The 22,723-nt window shown below is 36.0% G+C and overlaps 1 protein-coding gene and 1 non-coding gene across 3 annotated transcripts; one reads left to right on the forward strand and one right to left on the reverse strand.

Moving 5' to 3' along the window:
- The first annotated feature begins 1,102 nt into the window (after positions 1 to 1,102).
- On the forward strand, positions 1,103 to 19,551 carry LOC143856925 (general transcription and DNA repair factor IIH subunit TFB2-like). Of its 2 annotated transcripts, XM_077367180.1 has the most exons (17): positions 1,106 to 1,460; positions 3,790 to 3,957; positions 5,095 to 5,163; positions 10,799 to 10,892; positions 11,093 to 11,193; positions 11,527 to 11,554; positions 11,656 to 11,715; positions 11,933 to 12,001; positions 12,143 to 12,226; positions 12,347 to 12,430; positions 13,533 to 13,618; positions 14,455 to 14,545; positions 15,659 to 15,739; positions 16,466 to 16,540; positions 16,652 to 16,785; positions 17,035 to 17,115; positions 19,291 to 19,551. In XM_077367180.1, coding segments are annotated over exons 1-16 (1,338 nt in total). In that variant the 5' UTR covers positions 1,106 to 1,347; the 3' UTR covers positions 17,036 to 17,115; positions 19,291 to 19,551. The 2 variants fall into 2 exon arrangements, with proteins under 2 accessions (XP_077223294.1, XP_077223295.1); XM_077367179.1 differs by lacking the exons at positions 17,035 to 17,115; positions 19,291 to 19,551 and having other exon boundaries at positions 1,103 to 1,460; positions 15,659 to 15,786.
- Positions 7,997 to 8,117, reverse strand: LOC143857469 (5S ribosomal RNA). Its single transcript, XR_013238665.1, has one exon. It is a non-coding gene; the product is annotated as a 5S ribosomal RNA (ribosomal RNA).
- Positions 19,552 to 22,723: the final 3,172 nt, after the last annotated feature.

Genomic DNA, 22,723 nt, shown 5'->3' on the forward strand with positions numbered 1-22,723 from the left:
TAGAAATGATTGTATGGGCACAACTTATTTATGCTGTGGCCCATCAAATGTGGCCCATCAAATGGACGGTTTCGATCATATATGTTGTAGGCCGTAAAGTATTTTTTGAAAAAATAAAATTGAAACCCATTTTGCTAATACACAAAGACAGAGTTCTTGGTTTTGCTATAGGAGCACAAGAAGGCAAGAAATAAGAGCTTAATGGTCTGGCAAAAAATCCTAGTCCAATTACAAAAATACCCTTACTTTGGTGATAAATTACTAAGGGCATGTTTGCTAATTGCTACCATGAATTTATTTTCATGATAAATTAGCTTCTTCATGTGGTGAGGGGAGTCTAGGAGCAAGGTTTTCAATTTCTACCGAAATGACTGAAATTTCGGGTTTTGGCAACCTGAAACCGAAACTGGGAATATCCAAATCGTTACATTATTTCGACCAAAATTTCATATGAAATTTAAGGAAATTTATCCAAAATTCTAGATTTTTTTAATGGAAATGATTTTTGTGTTCCAATGTTTTGATAAACATGCGCTCTACTCATTTGTCGTGTAGTATTTAAAGGGATGTCAGAGGATATTACGGTTCTCAAAAAGCTCTTAAAGCCCTTTAAATACTACACGGCAAACAAGTGAGCGCATGTTTATCAAAACATTGGAGCGCCGAAATCATTTCCCTTTTTTATTATTTATGGGCCGGTTTGAATACTTGGATTTTTGAATCCAGATTTTTAGTTTGGAAACAATGTAAAAAGGGTTCGTAATCAACTTGTTGAATGCTGTCGTGGCAGCGTTTCTTGGATTTTAAGTAAGAAAATAAGGTTTTAGAAATCTAATGATTGAGGAGAGGTTTATAAAACCAGGTTTTATTACTTAAATCCAAGAAACACTGCCAGGACAGAAGCAGCAGGTTGATCATGAATCACCTTTTATCACTGTTTTCAAACTAAAAACCTGGATTCTAAAATCCACTATTTTCTCATAATTTTCGGTCGAAATTTGGTATGGAATAAAATATTAAATTTAATGGGGTCCTCGGATTTCAGCTGAAATTTCGGTTTCGGTGAGGACCGAAACGCATTCCGAAACCGAAATTTGAAACCATGGCACTAGCAGTCTAAGAGAGGGATTTTGTCTTCGGAACGCGATTCTAGCAGTATGAGGTCTCAAAAAAAACAAAAAACATTCCGTTTCTCGTATGAGAATGAAGAGAATGAGTTTTTTCCCCTCCACTAAACCCTGCTTACTGAACATCGCGTCTCTCTCGCTCCATCTATCTGCAAAACCCTAATTTTCTTCAGATCTTTCTGTAAAACCCTAATTTTCTTCAGATCTTGGATTAACAGAGATGCCACAAGTAAGAATCATCGCGAAGAATTTCATGGACATGGTTGGTGCTCTACCGGCGATGAAACTCGACAAGCTCTACGAGAATGCTTTCATTTGCGAAGCCGTTTTAAGGTTTTTCTTTGCCACTCTCTTCTTTTATTCTCACTTTCAGATCTTTACATTTTCGCGTTCGTTTGATCTTAAATTTTATTTGTTCTTCTGTTCTGTTTTCTGTCTGGTTTTGAGAGTTATCTGCGTTCAAAACGTGTAAAATGATCCATTCAGAATGCAGAACAGCCTCGAATTTTTAAATTCAAACCCTAAAAGGCGTTGTTTGATTTCTTATTCTACGTTCAAATTGTGTAAAATGATCCATTTAGAGTGCACAGCAGTCTCCAATTGTTAAATTCAAACCCTAAAAGGCGTTGTTTGATTTCTCGTTTGTTACGTCCGCTCCTCTTACCACCTATGGTGAGATGTTGAAGAAGAGAAGAAGAGAAGAAGAGAGTGATTTGGATTTACTTCGAGGGAAATCCGAAGCCTCCTATCCTTTACCAGGAATTTGGTTGTGCAAATCTATGTCTTCTTCATTCATTCATGCCCAAAATATACAAAGCATATCCAACAGTTACAATAACCATACATCCCATGACTTTCCATCACTAGACCCGTAACTCCACTATTCACAATACCAAGGACTCTTAACTGACACAAACCTAATTTGATAATAACACCCCTAAATTCTCTAACGTGGCAGCCCACAACACACAACATATACACCCCACTCTCCCCACTAAGTTCACTAACATTAGACACGTATCATCATTCTACGTTCAAATTGTGTAAAATGATCCATTTAGAGCGCAGAACAGCCTCCAATTGTTAAATTCAAACCCTAAAAGGCATTGTTTGATTTCTCATTCTATGTTAAAAATGTGTAAATTGATCCATTTAGAGTGCAGAACAGTCTCCAATTGTTAAATTCAGACACTTAAACGTGTTCTTGATTGATTTCTCATTCTCTATTGCATTCCTTTAGGTTTTATTATCTAAAATTGGATTGGATCGTATTTACATTGAATTTTGCATTATTCTGTCGATAAATTCATCGGTACAACCAGGGAATTTTAATTTCAAAATGTCAATTTCGAACATGCGGCCGTTAATGGATTGTTCAAGGTATTGTTAGAGTGGCATTTCTTCTCTTTCATTTTTTCCTGAATTTTTAGTACAATAGATGTGATGTATACTTTAATTTGATGCTCATATTGTTTTTATGTTTTCATACATTGTCCTTTTTCCTAAAAGAAGTTTTCATTAAAGAATGAGCATTTGATGTTATTCTTTAGATGTTCTTTATCAAATTTGTGGCAATAAATGAGATTTATATGTTTTGGTCGAATGATGGCTTATTTTTGTTCTCTGTTCAATTCCAAGTACAATAGGGAAACCATATTATGGTTTGACGAAGTTGATTTTGAATGGAAAACACACTCAATGATTTGAACAGATGGGTCGTTGAGATCAGCTTGCATATTGACAAATGTCATTGTTAAACCTGGAATTCTTTTTCAAACTTTTGGTAGTTAATTGATTTTTTTAAAAAGATTCTGTAAGATTTATTTTTGTTTTTAAATTTGTGCCAAAAGAATGAGAAGATGATGCCTTTTAATTTTAGAATTTTGTTTTTATGTAAATTTGGTCCATTTAATGGAATCTTGTAGGTTTTGGTAGAGTGTTCAGTCTTTTCGACCAACAACCTTACCTGGTTCAATAATATCGATACTGGATTCTGAACTGGTACAAAATGCACGGGTTTGGAGTATGGTTCATCTTGGTTCATAAGTCTCGGGTTTCTCCGTTTAATTTTGATCCATTCTCATATCCATGGATCTCTACCGCATGCAATTTTCTACCGCTCTTGCCTTGGTAGAGAGACAAGAAGACGCATAGATTTATTTGTGCGATAAAAATTCTATTAAATTATTACCTAATGAGATAGATCACACAATTTCACTAAATTTAAAGTATATTAAAGAAGTTATACTTGGGCATATACTAAATTAATGAACTAAGCAAACCAGACTAATGAACAAGTCAATCCAGCATCGAACCAATTAATCCTACCTGATTGTACTGGGTTCATTGAATGACTAGCATATTACGAACCGCAGACCTGTGCTCAAACAAGGGTTACCACATAACCAGGTAACTATGTAAGAGAAATTGTGTAATCTATGGCAAAGACTGAATGCATACTTAGAATTTGTTCCAATGAATTTTGGGGAATTGTATCTTGAGAGAGAGAGAGAGAGAGAGAGAGAGAGAGAGAGAGAGAGAGAGAGAGAGAGAGAGAGGAAAAGAAAAAAAGAAGAAGGAATAGATATCATATTGATATTACTTTTTTTTCAAAATAAATATCACATTAATATTACTATATACTGTTGTTTCTTGTGCCCAGGTCTTTGCCTCCTTTGGCAAAGAATTATGTTTTGCAGATGTTATATGTTGACGCCCCAGTCACTGCCAAGTCAATGGAGGAATGGGTGCTTTCAGATGGGTTCTCCAAGCATAAAGTTGCGATTGATAGGTTATTGCAATTAAGAATATTCCTTGAAGCTACTGACAGGTATGAAATATTTATCTTTTTCTTTAAAATAAATTACTATACAAAAAATTTCTAATGATATCTGTGTAAGTTTTTTTTTTTTTTTTAAAAAAAAATTATTATCTGTGCAAGTTGTTGATAGTATAAGATATTATAGTACCTGTGTAAGTTGTTTATATTCTAGATAGGATCTTAGAAGCTAAAGACATGCAAGGTGATTCATTTTATGTTCGATGTGTAGCATAATGTAACATCTTATCTTCTGTATGGAGTACTTATATTTCTTTAACACAAAAATATGCCTTGCATACATTGGTGAATGCTAGCACGGCTCTATAATTTGAGTTATCTCTACAACAATTTCTAATGTGATTGGTGCATTTTATTTATATTCTAGATTGGATAGTAGGAGCTAACGAAAACCCTGCAAGGTGATTCATATTATGTTTGAAGTGTAGCAAGATGTTAACATCTTATCTTACCTTCTATGTGGGGTTACCTATTTTGCTTCAAAATAGAATATATTTTACGCACATTGCTGAATGTTAGCATGGGTGTTGTTCTTTCCCATTTGATTTGTTGTTTTATCTATCGGAAATTTCTGTCAATTATAGCATTTTCTTTGCATAAAGAACTGCAAGATGTTTCAGGGGTTCACACAAACAGCCTGCTATGCTTTGCTGAAATAAAACGAGCAGTGACTTGTGAGCATTGTTTTGAAGACCACACATACCGTGATTTTGTAAACTCACATAGGTGCATGAGGTGTTAGGCGTGGTTATGGGCTACCCTGGTAGTTCCAACACGATAAATAGTTCACACTATTGTATAATTGTGTTTTTTTGAATGGTAATTGTGTTAAAAATATATTGTTTACATCACTAAGATGTTCATTCATGTATCCTCCAAATTTTCAATTCATATAGATGCTCGGGTCTTTCTAATGCTACCTCTGGTATAGCAGTGTTACTCTTTTGCATTCTTTCTTTTAGCATAACGGTAATGATTTTATTTGTCTTAACTGTTTATTCTTTCCAAATGGCCAAATGGATGCTTCAATCTCCTAGAGAAGATCCCGAGATTGAGAAAATTTTCTGCTAGTGTTGCAATCTCTGTGGCTTTGTCTTTCTGCTAAAACTCTTCTTGTTATACTGCCAGGAAAAGGGAAACTAGTATTAAACTAAATCCCAAGTTTCAACGTAATCTTCAGACATACTTGATATATGGGTACGTGTTTGCAGCTCCAATGTGTTTTATGAAACGAGGTGAATATAAGAACTGTATTTATGCTCTATTTATTACCTATGTCCATTAAAAGCTAATGGTTGATATTATTGATTTTCAAACCAATCCATTTATTACCTATGTCCATTAAAAGCTATTGGTTGATATTATTGATTTTCAAACCAATCTTTAGTTTCATTATCTACAATAAATTAATATTCCTTTGGTACCGAATGCCACTTCAATTTTTTGGTGCAATGTGAATCTTTCCACCCCCTTGCTCCTCGATAGCTTGTTATTGGTCAGTTACAAGGCAGTTCCATTCCATGCATATTCTAATGTAATACTGATATCCCCATTTACGTTTACTAATTTTCCATGCAATAAATTTGTATTGCGCATCCTAGAATGAAAATGTTGTGTGGTAGAATGAGTTCATGAATCATAGTTGCTATGATGATGCGCATGTAACTTGCCTATAAATTATTGAAAAGAGAAGAAAGCAGACCACTGGCACACATATTAAGCATAAATCATGATCTCATATCAATTGGTTTTCTAGCTGCCCTATCACTCAAAAATCTGATCTTCATATTTATCGATGCAGTTTTTCTAGAGTTTAGAAAATTGTCATGAGTTGCCATCTTTTGGTTCATCTCACATCAAGTACTTTCGTTTATGTCTCACTATGTTCCTGGATGTGGAATTTTTTCATCTCACATCAAATAGTTTCGTTTATGTCCCACTATGTTCCTGGATGCGAAATTTGTGTTAGGTTGTCGGCATCATACTTTGTCATGTAGACAGAAAACATTTTGTTATTTTGAGCTCTGGGTAAGATGAGTTAAGCCCCTTAAAGGGGTGCAAATTGGTGCTAGGTTAGTTCCACGAGATTGGCTTTGCGATTATATTATGTCTGCATGAATTTTCTTTTGGAGTGTCATAATAATAATTTCCATGAATTTTAGTTACTTTGTAGCATCTCTTGATGCATGTAAAACATGGTTACCTGAAACGTGGAAGTGAGAATTTTCTGTATATAATTATTTTCGTGTCTTTTTTTGAGAGAAGCATAGTCGTGCGACTCGTGCATACAAGATCAAACTACATTTGTTCTTACAATTATGCATGTGTTATTATTGGTTCAACTTCTATTTTTTTTTGGGCTTCTTGTTCTCTTGGTAGTCCTAAATCTTAATATCTTAAACTAACAATATCAGATCACTACAGCTGAAATCTAGTATTCGCAAGTAAATCTTGAAATCCAGTTAATAATCCAGGATAACTCCAGTGTAACTTCTTATTCTGAACAATCAAGATTGAACAATAACCTGTTACGGAAGTTTGTAATAGAAACTAGAGTGACAGAACATTTTGCTAATTCTTTAAATTGCACTAGCATAGTTCAGAATAAAAACCCACAAAATTTGTCACATCATGGCATAAGAGGTTGGAACTTAAAAGTCATACTGATTTCACATGAAATAAGAAATTATTTTCCTAATTCTAGGAACAAATTTCTATTTTTTTAGGAAACGCTAGGGAAACGCTTAAGGATGCTATTTTTCAGGAAGTGGGTATGATGACCTGAAAAGAGTTTCTCAGCGAATATGACTTTGAATTTTTTTTTTAATTTTTGGAAATTTAACGATAATTTTATTCCATGATAGAATAGGGGACAAGATGTCCTACAGTGAGTACAAGAGAAAATATAGGGCACAGTGGCCCAATTACAGAGAAATCCTGCCTTCTGGTAAGAGAATGCGCGTCGGAGTGATGTCTACCCCTTCCTTAGCAAGGGCATCAGCACATGAATTCGCTGATATTCGCCTATGCTCGATATGAGGCTTGATGACCCGAACGAGGTCTCGAATAGCTTCCAGCGTGTGACAGAGTTTCCACGGGCCAGGAGATCGATTTAAAGCCCAGGCTATCACATTGGCTGAGTCCCCTTCAACCGTTAAGGGACCAAGATTGTTAGCATCATACCATTGAAGGCCAAAAAGGACTGCTTTTGCCTCGGCTTCGTTAGCATCGCATACACAAATGGTGCCCGAGAAAGACATGATGGTCCGACAGTCCGAGTCTCTAATAAGCCCCCCAATCCCGGCTCTTCCGGGGTTCCCAAGTGAGCTTCCGTCGAAGTTTAACTTATGCCAACCATCCGGAGGAGGGATCCATCGCGGGGTTGGGATACAAGCATGCCGTTTTTCCGAGACGATGGTGTTCCAGTTGCAGAGAGCAGTCGCAGAGAGCAGTCCTTATAGAATACGGGATCCCGTTTCTCTAGTGGGTCCATGAAATGAGGGATATGCGGATGTCCAGGACAGTGTGCTGCCACGACCTTGACTTGCTCTTAAAAATGCATCTATTACGCTCGCACCATATATGCCAAATAACCGCCAAGGGAAGAGCTTTCCACATAGCTTGCCCGATGCATCCAGAGAAAGCACCAGTCCAATTGAGAATAATGCTAGAAATGCAATTTGGTAGCACCCATGAGATTCCAAATGATTTGATAATGGCCATCCATACCCTATGTGCATAACGACAGAGTACAAACAGATGATCCAGAGTCTCCTCTTCTTCGTGGCATAACACACACCAATTGGGCAAGTGAAAGCCCTTTTGCTTCAATCTATCACAAGTATTAATACACCTGTGCCCTACAGTCCATGCGAACGCAGATACACTCGGGGGAGCATTGGAGCCCCATATTCTTGCATGCTCGGATAACTGCCCTTGGTTTCCGGTAAGTAGGCGGAAGAAGGAGTGTACCGAGAATCCGCCTTGGGAATCAGGGATCCAAATCCAGCAATCATCCCAAAGTGACAGGGAGGGGTGACATACGAGAACTTCTCAGGAGGTCACCCATCCTAGTACTACTCTCGCCCAAGCATGCTTAACTTCGGAGTTCTGATGGGATCCAGTGCATTTGTGATGGTATGATCGCACCTATATGACTTTGAATTACCTTCAGTAAGAAAAGTTCGAATGATTTTTTTCTCGAATTTATGAAATATCGTATTGACAAAATACTAGAGTTATTGAATTTTTAGATAAAGTCTGAAAATAGTTGTCAATTCCGTTTCGACAGGCATTGTGCTTTTTTTTTTTTTTTTTTCTGGAATGAAACATTTCCGCATTTGCCCTCATTTCTGTTTTTTGATTCGATAAAGTTGCGACAAAAAAATTAAGAAGCTAAAGCTAGAACAAAAGATAGGAAAAGATAAGCGAAATTTTTGTCACTAAAAAAAGATATGAAGAACCAAGGTTGCCAGAGCGGGAAGCGTGAAAGGTTGGAGAATTTTTTTAATAGTTAAATATTTACAAAAATTTAAAAATAAAATAAAAACTACTAAAAAATATAAGAAATAATTATATGAACCAAATATTAAAAAGCACTTTTTATTAAAAGATCCAACATTTACTTAAAGGAAAATCACTATCAGCTGGAATGCCTGTGTTGACCATTCTGTCGACCAGTGCCTGACAAGATGAAAAAACTTTAGAAACCAAATTATGTGATTTTTTTACCGGACTTTTGAGATTTAATAATGTTTGGACATGATATAATTTATGAATTTTTAAAATTGGAAGGATACTCCATCTTTTGGAAGTTAAGATTTTAACCAAACCCATTTTTTCGAATTTTGTATTAGAACTGGAAAGTTGACTTTTTATCCTTTTAGATTTGGATCTCGAAACTATTTTTAATCGACGTATGCCCTTTTTTACATGTAAATCTTAAGTAAATCAACAATTTTTTTTGAATGGTAAGTAAATTGACAATAAAAATAGTAAAGACATTTACTTAAATGTCTTTACGTGTAAATACTAAGAAGAGGAAGAGAAGAGAACCACCCAGAAGAGAAGAGGACTAGCAAGAGAACTGAGTAGATAGGAAACACACTTCCCATAGAGTGGGATACGCGTTTCCCTTAGGCTCTGTTCACTTGCGTTCCCGGGAAAGCAAATCCTTGGAAACAGACTCCTTTTTTCTTGACAAGACCTTGACAAGACATAATTCTGGTGTTCACTTGCTTTCCTGAGAAAATAACAAGCCTGGGTGGAATATGTCAAATAATGACATGGAATTGCCAAAAATGACGTGGAAATGTCTCTTTTCTCACTAGTGTGGGAAACCAAATCCCATTATTTTGGTCGGATTTGCTTTCCCGGGAAAACTAGTGATAAAAGGTGGGCAAGCGGTTTCTCGGGAAACATTTTCCTGCATAGATCCTGCGCACGTGAACAGGCGCGGGAAACCTTTTCCTACACAGTTTCCCTGGATTTCTTTTCCTAATGCCACGTCAAAATCCCGGGAAACCTTTTCTTTTCCTTTGCCGGGAAAACAAGTGAACAGAGCCTTAGAGTGGGAATCACGTTTCCCACGTTTCTGAAACGAGATTCCCGTTTCCGAATCGCGTTTTGGGGAATAGTGATTCCCCATTATGAGTAGAGATTCCTGCTTCCCTGTGAAGAACACTAGAAAAAAAAACTAATGTAAAACATATATATATATATATATATATATATATGAGGAAAGTGTCTCTAGTCTCTCCCCTAGATAAGCTTATCTACTCCTCCCTTTAAAAAAACACAGTGGGCCCACACTGTTTGGATGATCTAAAGCATTCATTTGATAGGTCCTAACATAGATAGGGTGTGCCCAAAAAATCAGCACCAAAGGGTCATCCTAGAACTTCATTTTGTTGGGCACACCGTGTCCAAAATGGACGCATATAAACGTGGACGTTTATATGTGTCCATTCTGGGTACCACAAGGCACCACAAAACGAAGTTCTAGGATGACCCTTTGGTGCTGATTTTTTGGGCACACCCTATCTATGTTAGGACCTATCAAATGAATGCTTTGGATCATCCAAACAGCGTGGGCCCACTGTGTTTTTTTAAAGGGAGGAGTAGATAAGCTTATCTAGGGGAGAGACTAGAGACACTTTCCTCTATATATATATATATATATATATTTTTATTAGACCTTCCACTTATTATAATCATGTAAACATCCATCTAAAATCAACATAAGTATCATCTATGTTTATCCACGTAAAGAGAGGGTTTTGTTATTGTTAGATGCATTCCTTCTTTTTCATGTTCTGTGGCTCACCTGCCTATCTTGCCTGGCGAATCACTAAATTCAGTCTGAGTTGTGAGGATTTATTTGGATGATTGTCTGTTTAGGTTTCTAAGGTTGGGATTTATTTAATGCTTGAATGAGGGTAATTTGTAATTCCCCATAATTTTGCATTTCACCTTCAACAAATGCGAAGAGGTTTCAGTTGCTGCAGACTTGCATCTACACTTTGATGTGAAATTTGTTATCTGCTCATTTTTAGATACTTTTGGACTTTTGGTGACCAAACAATCCACATATCCCTCCTAACAATAACAATCATTACCTTTTATCACACTGTCAACTATTTTACATTTTCCTATAGTGTAATACACATTTTGATTTTGTTGGGTGACAACATTCTTTACACCCTCAGGGTGCATGTCTGACCATACCCTTTATCCGCCTGAAAATAATAATTTGTTTTGGGCTTAATTAATATTTTTTGTTGAAGAGAATTTAAGACTTTTTGATATTGATGTATAAACATGGAATTTGCAGTGGAGCTTTACCTAGAGAGCCAATGCCTTTGAGTATCACCATGAGGCTGCCAACCTTGGATGATCTAGAAGCTTACGCACATGACCAATGGGAGGTTGCCATCTCCGTTCTTATGATTTCATAGCCTGTTTATGTATGTTTGCAGGCACTTCATTGCATATTTCCAGTACTAACTTTATTATCTCATCCCACGCTTTATGGGATTAAAAAATTGGTTTCTTCCTGTGGTCAATGTGAACTTCCATTAATTTTCAGTTTGTTCCTTTTTTATGACTTGAAATTGTGGTAAACCAGTGCTTCTTGCTGCAACTTATTAGCTCAGCTCAAGTGGAAAGGCCGGCAAACTTTAGCTCTTCAATGATGAAGGTTTTCCAGCGAGGCCTTTTGAGTGCAAGGTCATCGATTTCTAATATTCCTTTGTTAAGATGATTGTTCTTTAGGCCAAGGTTTTAAATTTCGTCCGAAATACCGAAATTTCGGATTTTGGTTGCGACCGAAATTGAAATCTCCCGAACCTGGAATTTCGGAAACTTTGGCCGAAATTTGGGGAAAATGATTTTTTTTCCAAAAATATATTTCGAATGAAAAGTAATTCTTTTTTTCTTTTCTGGATTTCGGCCGAAATTTCGAACCTTGCTTTAGGCATTATCTTATGGTCCTTTGCTAAAATTGGGGATGTAGGATGAGTATCCGGGTTGCTCATATGTGCTGATATGCCATTGATACAGGGACAATGAAACTCCAAGATTAACTGAAGTGGGTTCCAGTTTTTGGTGCTTATCATTTTGAACTCTGGGCTGTTACCTTGATGTGTTGCGTCTTATAGTATCATATCTTGTTGAATGTTTAAACAACAGTTGATGGATACCAATGCCCAACTTTGGTACATTATCAGAGAATACATCTCTACTGCCCAGGTATTGGCTTTTGAAATTTATATTCTTCATTGGATTTACCTTTCTGCACGCCTTTATTGTGCTTGTAACTGAGTCCAGTCACTTTTGGAGTGTCGATGGAGACAAATTTGTGTTACTCGTACCATGGCTCTGGTTTCTAAGTAGTACTTGAGGGAGCATGTACTGATTCCTTATATTAGATATACTTATTCTGGATTTTTCTTTCAATATGGTGCAGGAAAGAGGGTTGGATCCGACAGATTTGATTTCATTTTTGCTGGAGCTCAGTTTTCATGCTATGGGTGAGGTAGTAGATGAGTTCTCTGTATTCATGATTGCTTTTCACTAGCAAATGCATATTTTGGCTGATTAAAAAAAACATACCAGTCATGTATAGTTCTCTGTATTCATTTCATGTTTGGCTTATCCCTGCGTCCATATGTTATAGGCATATAATCTGAATTCCCTGACTGAGGTTCAGAGCAAGGCTATCAAGGACCTGGCAGACCTGGGATTAGTCAAACTTCAACAGGTTGATACTACCACCCCTACTGTACTTGTATATGAATGCAAAATCTTTTTATTGGTAATATGAAGAGTATTTCTCTACGTCAGTTATTGGAATACTGAACTCTTCTCTTTTTTCCCTTAGGGTAGGAAAGAAAGTTGGTTTATTCCTACCAAATTGGCTACCAATCTTTCCGTGAGCTTGTCAGATTCATCATCACGCAAGCAGGTTTCAATTTTTCCACATGAATTTACTTTAAATCAAGCTGAATGGTGAATCCACTTGTCCCTTTTCTTATTAGATGATTTGTTATTACAAATTTCTTTGTTTGAGAGCTGCCATTGTATGCCTATTCTTGTCCAACTTTCAATGCTTAGTGAGCTTTAGTTATTATTTTCATCCACACATGTATGTTTCTGTAGTTAATTTTTGTGTTTTCTCTTCATCATTTCTTCGAGTACCTATGGGCAAAAATCACGCCTTTGATCTACACCAGATCCAATTGCCATGATTGATAACTTGACATGCAAGTGGGGGTTATTATTAATTTGCACTAAAGACTACTTTGATGGATTCAACATTACGTGGAGAATTATATTGAGCTACATTTTGAATTCTTTCCCGACTCCATTTAAAGATTGTGAATCCCTTTTGACGTACTAACCAGTTCATGAGAGCTCTAGATCGCGTAATTGGCCACGAACCAGCTTATTAGAGCTCTAGATCACCTAATTGGCAGGGAATTATAGTGAATATCTCAGATTGTGACTTTCTGTAAGTTTGATTATGAATATGTCAACTTCAATTGCCTGTTAGAATATGTCAACTTCAATCGCGTAATTGGCAGGGAATTTTAGTCCAATTGCCTGTTAGAATATGTCAACTTCAACATATTAGTGGATTGTGGTGCTTTATTATCAATTGCGAGTTGTCAATATAGTTTTTTTCTTTTTTTTGGGGAATGGCGAGTTGTCAATATAGTTAACTGGTTGTTATCCATTTATTATGCACTATGAAATGATTTGCATTTACAATTGGGTCAAGAATTTATTTTATTGTTTCCTTGTCGTATATGACTTCTTCATCCAATATTTTCTTGAGAACATAATTGTGAGTTGCCCGTTTATCCCATCAGGTTAGATGATATCGATAAGCTAATATTCATATCAAGCTTTCTTTGTTCTTGTCAATTAGTATTCTACCAATTAGTTTGAGACTTTTTTTTTCTTTTTTTCAGTTTGTAATAGTTCAACGTGCGTTAAATTGTTCATATTTTCAGACTTCAAGTTAGCAATTTAGTGATATCTTCTATGTATGATTTTCTGCACAGGGAATTGTAGTTGTAGAAACAAACTTTAGGCTGTATGCATACTCATCATCTAAATTACATTGCGAGATTTTACGTCTTTTCTCAAGGTATGCATCCCTTTTAATAAGTTCCTATGATGTGAGCATCTTATGATGATCAAATATTATTTTCTATTTTTGGGTCACTTTGAACTTATGCAGCGGTTTTGTGTCATTTGTTCATGTAAATATTGGCTAGCATATGATGAGTTGCTCTTTGAAATTAATCAGATTTAAAAAAATTAAAGCTCTCTTATATAAGAATTTTCTTTTCAATACTTATTAAATTATCTTTGTTCACTGTTTATAAGCAGTGGCCCGACAACTGAATCATTTCATAAAATTATAATAGGATAGATTGGATCGAATTCTGTTAATTAGAACAATTATTGATGTGTAAAAAGTTCTCAAACAGATGGAAATTAAATTATGGCTATATCGTAATGGTCTGCATATCAGGAATCACATGTCTGGACCAGTTAGACATGGTAGAAGTTTTATTACCTGCAGTTCCATTTCCTTAGCCTTAGATTCACATAACTTCAAACACATTAAGGAACACATAACCATACACCATTTTGTCTTTTTGAATGCATTTTTGTCAAACAGGATTTAAGTTGAATCGTGCATAATTTTCTATAGGAATGGGATGTCATAGGACTTCAACATCACTGGTGCTTTCTTGAGGTTTTTTATTTAGTTGAATCTGTTACAAAAATGTGGTCCTTTTATGTTCATAGACTGTATAAACTATAAAAATGTGGTCCTTTTATGTTCATAGACTGTATAAACTATAAACTGTGAAAATGTGTTCCCTTATTGTCTTTAATTCTTTTCCCTTATTGTTTTTTGAGCATCTTTTAATCAGTTATTGAAGTTTCAGTTTCCACATTGGTAAATTGCAGGATTGAGTATCAACTTCCAAACCTTATTGTTGGAGCAATAACAAAAGAAAGCTTATATACTGCTTTTGAGAAAGGAATTACGGCAGAGCAGGTAAGAGCTAATGGTCTGGAGGGAAAATTTCTCTTATTGTTTTATTTGCGTTTTCGGATATCCAACAAAGCATCTTTCTACTTCTCAACTAGGATATCCTGATACTTGTCTAGGCCCAACTTATGATGTCTGACATGATCTATACTAATATCGGATACTTTTTTAAATGATCACTATGACTTGGCTCAATTTCTATATTTTTTGGTTGCAAACTCCTTTTGGATATGCACAACTATGTGGACAGTTTCTTTTTTAATTCTCTTTACCTACCTTTTAGGTGATATTATATAATAGGGGATTTGCTAGGCAATTTCGCGGCTCAGTTTTTTTAGGACAAAACAGCCATATCAGATGAATTAAATGAATAAGACAAAATCTGCTACAAGGTGTCTTTTCTCTCCTGAGTAGTGAGCCGCAAAATGGCTTTTGCGAAAATTGCGTAGCGAATCCCATACGAGCACAAACGTATCATTTGGATTAAGTTGCATCCAAGTTATAGATAAGTAAACAAAAATTTAAAGCATGAAATCGAAGCCTTCATGGGTGAAACTGAGTTTTCCCTTTATATGTAGTATAAATTTAATGCACATTTATTTATCTTACAAGTCTCTTTTCCCTTTTTGGAGTTTTTTAAACCCCTAGAAATTTCTCATCATATCATCCACTATGCAAGGTTTTAAATTACGGTTGAAATCCGAAATTTCAGATTTTGGTGAGGACCGAAATCGAAACGTTCCAAAACCGAAATTGCCGAAATGTACCAAATTTTGGTCTAAATTTCGGAAATTTTGGCGAAATATTTGATAAAATATTAATTTTTTATTCCTTTACAGAAGGAGAAAAATATGGGATTTCGATATCTTCTACCAAATTTCGACCGAAATTTCGGTTTCGGTGAGGACCGAAATTATAGTCAAAACTGAAATTTAAAACCTTGCCAGTATGTACTCAAACTGGTCTCCAAGACCATGCAATTTATATTCAGCTCTGAAGAAATTGGGAATTTCTTGATTCTTTATTTTCCAAATATCTTCTTTCATGACTTCTTGTAAAATATATTTTTACTTAAGCAGTTAAACTGACCTACATGTTTGTAAAATATTATATTTGCAGATAATTTCTTTCCTTCAGCAGAATGCACATCCTCGCGTTGCAGAAAGAACACCTGCAGTACCAGAGAATGTTACAGATCAGGCCCCCTTTCATTTTTCTAAAAATTGGACTAGCAGAAATGTAGTCTGGTCAGACTGGCCTCAATTAGATTGATCCTGATTAGTTAAACAAAATTTTATGAACAAATCAGAAATTCGATAATTGAGTAAAAGGTGTAGAGAGAGATTATTTTGAGGGTTGTAGAATGTAATTGCCTCTTTCTTCTTTTAGTTTTTTTCTTAATTTTCCCCATTTCCCGTGTCATGATTTTATATCAATTTCTAAGTGTAACTAGTAACTTTTATACCGGAGGCAAAAAAAAAAAGAAGATAAATTAGTGGGTATAAAAAGTTAAAACTCAGTAAGAAATTGGCATTTAAAGAAATTTTGTTTTAGAAACCACGAAGTCATTTTAGGAAAGTCCTTGGAGGCTAGCAGATCTACAGACTTTCTCGTTCCAGTTGAACCAGCAGATCTTATTCAGGATTATGAAACATTGACTTTTCTCTATTAATGCTACACTAATTTAGGAAGGGATTTGCTAGCCAATTTCACGGAAAGCCATTTCATGGCTGGCTTTTGCATGTGAGAGCAGCCACACAGATTGACTTTTTGGCATATTTTCTTATTCATTTACTTCATCTGAGGTGGCTGCTCTCACATTCAAAAGCCAGCCGTCAAATGGCTTTCCACAAAATTGGCTAGTAATTCCCATTTAGGAAATATGCTTCTTACTTGTCATCTAATAAGATAGATTTTCTCCTACAGATTAGACTATGGGAAGCTGATCGGAATAGGGTTGAGATGATTCCTTCTCATCTCTATGAAGATTTCCCATCTAAGGTAGACATTTCAAACATCCTTACATTGACATACTTACACTTTTCTATTTCTTCCCTTGCTCATTTTTCCCAACTCAATTGATTACATGACATGTTTATGTTCCTCTCACAGGAAGTTTTTGAAGCTGCGAGTGACTTTGCAAGAGAGATCGGTGGGTTGTTGTGGGAAGATTCAAAGAAAATGCGTCTAATTGTTCGTGGAGAATCACACCAGGACATGCGAGACTTTCTCCGCCGTCAGAAATGGTACGCAAACTTGTTGATGACATTTTAGCACATTCTATCCAATTTATGGCTTATTTTGAATATATAATATAATTTTGTGATAAGTGGATCTTTGATACACCCCACTTACGAGACCCAAACCGCAGCTCAGCCGTGTTAGGTGTTTGTTGCACAAATCACTGGAATTATTGTTTTATGAGAACATTAACATAAAGAACTAACTTTTAGCTGATCTTAGAAACTCATTTGTGCTTTCCCAAATGATGGCAGAATGGGACATAGCTTCACTTGCAAATCAGGCAAAAATTTGAGTTCATCTTTCTTGCAACCACTACTGTACTCTTTTGCAAGGTGTGTTTTTCATTTCAGTGTTCTATGTACTCTTCTATTTATCAGTATAATTATTGTGAAACTGAGTCAAATTTATGCGACTTGCGGAATGCCTCATCTTTCCTAAGTACTATATGTTGTAAAGAATGAAATAATCTTGGACAATTTGCTTTGTTGTTCTGCTTCAACTGGGTAATTTAATGGAGAAAATAGGTGTTGTTTTAATAAATTGACACACCGTCTTTAGAATGATATAATGGAGAATGTTAAGTCGACAATCAATCATGAAAAATCTCGATGTTTATCTCTTCCCTTGTTTCATTTATGTTTTCACTTTATATGCATGTGGACTTAGAAATAAAATATTGTGTGTTGATATTATACAGGAAATGATTTTATGGTGCCTGGCTCCACTATATTATGATGGAGCCCCTAAACTCTAAACCCTAAACCCTAAAATATTTTATATAGGTGTTATACATGGAATGGATTTATATAGCCTGGCTCCACTATATTATGGTGGAGCCTAGCTCTAATGCTTATGGCTACATGTGAGACCTACCTCGATTGATCTCACTTCTCCACACCCTCTCTGAGTCTGATCTAGAGGAGTAAGAAAATGGAAAATAAAATAACATACACATAATACTCCACATTCTGCTGCCAAAAATTGATTGATGAGATGCTTAGGATCCTTCAATGAGATTAGTCTTTGGACATTCACAATCTAAGTTTGGTGCCATCACATGGTTGGTTTAGGTCGTTAATGGAGGAGATGGGCGTGCAATAAGAGCTACACCACCATAATATTATAGATCCTACCCCCCTAGGATGCTTCCTAGATGTCAACATGTAAAGATGTGGTGTGAATACAATTTTCTTGTCTTTGACTTTAGATATTACTATTGTACTTAAACTTTCTCACCGTTATTATCAAATTGGTATCAAAGTTTTAAATTTCAGATTTCGTCGCCACAAAAATGGAAATGTTTCAGTTTCAGTTGGAAATTTCAATGAAAATTCTATAAAATATAAAAACATATGGAAACATATGCAAATGATAGAATTTAAAGTTAAAACTTCAGGAAATTCCAGAATAAGTACAAATACACACGTAGAAGCTCTCACATAAGCAAGACAACCATCCATAGTAGTTTAAAAACATCGAACACACTAGTTGCGAGCAATGGCGTCTTACACTTTCCCAAAGACCAATACACGAGTGATTCATACTGATATGGAATTTGTTAGGGACCATCGCAGAAGGAATTTCACGGACCAGCTGTTGCATGAGAGAGCAGCCACATAGATTCACTTTTCAATAGATTTTGACATTTTCGTTTAATTCATTTGAGGTGTCTCCTCTCTCATGCCACCGCCAGTCCGCAAAATGCCTTTTGCTATGTTCCTTAGCAAATCCCTATAGTATACTATTACATTTAGGGCCGGTTTGGATACCCCTTGGATTTGGATTTGGAGGTGAATTTGGATTTTTAAATCCAAATTCGGCGTTTGGCAAGCCTTTATGACATCTGGATTTGGATTTGAGTGAAATCCACAAGATTTACAAATTCCTCATGTTAGTGTAATTTTTTGGATTTATAAATCGTTTCTGCGAGAGGTTATTTATAAATCTAAATCTGACCTGTAAGGGGTTAAAATGACCAAAATATACCAAAAAAGTGTTAAATGACTTAAGTAACCACATGACATTAAAAACTGATCAAAATACATCGTATTAGGTAAAATGACTAGAAAACCCCTGAGTCAGGCAAAATGACCGAAATACCCCTATACCAGGTAAAAATGACAAAATACCCCCGAGTCGTGCAAAATGACTAAAATACCCTTATGACATAAAAATGATCAAAATAACCTCATGTAGGGTAAAATGACTAGAATACCCCAATATCATGAAAAATTACTAAAATATCCCTAGATCAAGTAAAAATGACCCATGGTTCATAAAAAATGACTAAAATGACTAAAAATACTATCATGAGATAAAAATGATAAAAATATGCCATATTAGGTAAAATGACTAGAAATACCCCTACCTCACGGTTTTGATTTTTGCATTTCTGTTGTTTTCTGTTTCACTGGAGATGGAAATGAAAACATTTCGTTTTGTGTTGGTTTCAGTAGAAAAGTACTGTTCTTACTGTTGTTATCGATGAGTTTTTCAATGTGCTGCAGGAAAGATGGTAGTTGTTGTAAGCTGGAGGAGATGGAGAGTTTGTACAATGCAAAGATTTGAGCTCGAAGAATTTCTTAAGCTGGTAAGTTATCACTAATGTGGCATAAAACATCAAGAAAATAGCCTTCTTTCAAAGTCCTATGTTGTCACTAATCTAAAGAAAAGGGATGTTTAAAGATGCAGGCTCTAAGATTTGTATGCTAAATGCATTTTATTGACATCTAAACTATATAATAAGTGTGTCATTCCATTGTGATTCATTTTCTTTCCATGGAAAACTTTTAGGCCATGTTTGGTACACATGATCTTTTTCCATGAAATATTACTGTACCCAATGGCAAGAGAAGGCGGAGATGGAGAGATCTAAAAGGGACCGAAAAGGCTGAAAAACAAGGAAAATAAAATCTCTACACAAAGTATAACTTATTTTTCCCATGTTTTTATCCACTTCTCTACATCTCCTCACTCGAGCCCTCATTTGTCTCTCCTCCCGCCCTGCCCACCTCTCCCCCACTACTTGATAAACCAATATTCCGCGGAGAAAAAATTCCAAGGCCTCGAAACATGGCCTTAATGGAAAGCTTTTTCCATGAAATTTTTTACTAGTAGCATGGGTGGGGCCCATCATTTTAGTTGACACATGTTTTAATAAGGTGAGGCCTCTCATTTACACATGCATAGCATTTTTGTGCCCGCCATATTACACCTCATGTTTTGATTTCTGACCCACCATGTGGCCAAACCCATACTTTTAATGGGTCTCCCCATTTTACACTCAAGTGTGTGCCCACCATCTCCACCCGAATCAATGCATGGGGCTTGGCCCATCATTAAAAGCATGGGGTGTGGCCCATTATCTCCAGCCAAGCCCATGAACAGGCTGAGGCCCACCATTTTACACTGATTTGAATTGATTATTTGGGATTAATAATGTGTAAGATAAAGTAATGATCCTATGAGAAGTAGATGAAAAGCCCCGCAGATGTATGGAAAACTTTTTCCATTGGAAACTGCATTTCCAATTCTTGGTAAAGACATTTTCCATTTTTTTTTCGTCTCCAGCCAAGACTGTGCTTAGAGTGAGGCCCACCATTTTACACTGATTTGAAATGATCATTGGGCAGTGATGGTGTGTAAGATAAAGTAAATTATCCTATGAGAAGTAGATGAAAAGCCCGGCAGATGTGTGGACATTTTTTTTTTTACATTGGAGACTGGATTTCCAGTGCTTGGTAAGCACATTTTCCATATATTTTTTTGTCCAAGATTGAAAAAATTTCCTTGCTTTCAAGGGAATTGCATACCCACCCCGGAATTATTCAAACAATCCTAGGTAGTGATAGTAGCATTATTTAAAACTATGCACAAGGCAAAACCATTTGTTAGGGTAACCTTAAATATGAGCATGGCTTTCGACCCTGCGCAGTTGGGCCCACCAGCTCTCAGATTAGCAGTTGCCCAAAATATCAAACATGTTTCAACCATGAATTTGTTTTCCATGGAATATTAGCTTATCCAATGGTGAGGGCTAGAGGGAAAACCAAAGATGGACTGAGTACTGAGAGGGTAAAATATCAAACACGAATTATTTTTCCATGGAATATTAGCTAAAGCCCATGGTGAGGATGAGGAGGAGGAGAAGCCTAAGATGAAACTGAGTCATGAGCTTAGTCCCATCTGCCAACTAGCTCTCAGATGGGCAGTTGGCCAAAATATCAAACATGTTTCAACCATGATATTTTTTCCCATAGAATATTAGCTCTTACTCAATGGTCAGGGTGAGAAGGAGCAGAGGCCTAAGATGGACTGAGTAATGAGATGCTAAAGAAGGCTAAAAAAACAGAGGAAATTTTTTTTTCAACATAATTTTGATTTAGTTTTTCCCACTTCTTACCCACTTTTCACTCTCTCCCCGTTTAAGCCCTCTCCTCTCTCCTTCACTACGTCAGTCTCACCATTCTAGAAAGGATCAATTACCAATGAGGGACAAAAATTAGGTGGAATTATCAACAAGACCCATGCTTTTAAGAAATTATCAACGAGGGACAAAAGTGGTCTTGTCATTAAAAGCTGGATGAAAATGCCCTTTTCTTAAGCAACATGTTTTGCTTCTCCACTTTTCCCTCTTCTCTCTTCTTTCCCCTTTTTTTTTTTTTCCTTTTTCATTTTCAACTTTGTTTTTTTTTTTTAACCTTACCAGTCATCTTCTTCATCATTTAGCCACCATTGGAGGTGGGAAAACTCGAAAATTTGAAACGTGAGTTCATTCCCATCTCTCTCTCAATATCTAGGTTTTGTTTTTCATTTATTTTAGGGTTTTGCATTTCTCCTTCTCCTTCTCCCTTTCAATGGAGGATGAAGAAGATGAATCGTACGGTAGAAAGAAAAAAAAATGAAAATGAACAAGTGAAAAAAACAGGAAGGAAAAACGTGTTCATAAGGGACTTGATTAGCCCATTCAGAATTTGGTAACCCCATTTTGATACTGGATAACCCCAACCCCAGAGACTTGAAAACCCCCTTCCAAAACTCCAGTACCCTTGTGCAATTTTAAGGGACTTGATAAGCTCATTCGTAAATTGGTTACCCCATTTTGATACTAGATAACCCCAATCCCAAATACTTGAAAACCCCCTTCCAAAACTCTAGTACCCTCGGCCAATTTTCAGGGACTTGATAAGCCCATTCGGAAATTGGTAACCCCATTTTGATACTTGATAACCCCAATCCTAGAGACTTGAAAACCCCCTTCCAAAACTCTAGTACCCTCGGCCAATTTTCAAAGACTTGATAAGCCCATTCAGAAATTGACAACCCCATTTTTTATCCTAGAGACTTGAAAACCCCCTTCCAAAACTCTAGTACCCTTGGCTAATTTTTAGGGACTTGATCACCCCATTCGGAAATTGGTGACCCCATTTTTTATACTAGATAACCCCAATCCTAGAGACTTGAAAACCTTTTTCCAAAACTCCAGTACCCTCGGCCAATTTTCAAGCACTTGATAAGCCCATTCAAAAATTGGTAACCCTACTTTTGAGAGTTACTAACCCCCTTCCAGAGAGTTGATAAATCCCTTCTGCTACAAAACCCCTTGCTTATAGCAACTCTTCTAATGGCATTATAATTCTGCTCATGATAGAAATAACAAAAGAAATGGATGTTATTTTCATTAAATGTGCTTCATGTATTACATCCCAATTTGTGTATTACAAAAAAAAGTTTAAGTTAATCAAAAAATGTGTAGTCATCCATTCATGTATTACATCAACGTTTTCTTATACAACCACTTGTCTTCTAAAAAAGTGAGTGAAGTCATCCATGCATTATCTCCAGAACTCACCCTAAAAAACAAATTGCTTAAACCCTAAACAAGATAAATCAGAAACAAATAAATGAAAAATAGTGCAAAACCATAAAAAAGAAAAGAAA

This window comes from Tasmannia lanceolata, unplaced genomic scaffold (genome assembly GCF_043159265.1).
Source record: "Tasmannia lanceolata isolate RefF3 unplaced genomic scaffold, GAP_Taslan_0.1 ptg000024l, whole genome shotgun sequence".
NCBI classification, from domain to species: Eukaryota; Viridiplantae; Streptophyta; class Magnoliopsida; order Canellales; family Winteraceae; genus Tasmannia; species Tasmannia lanceolata.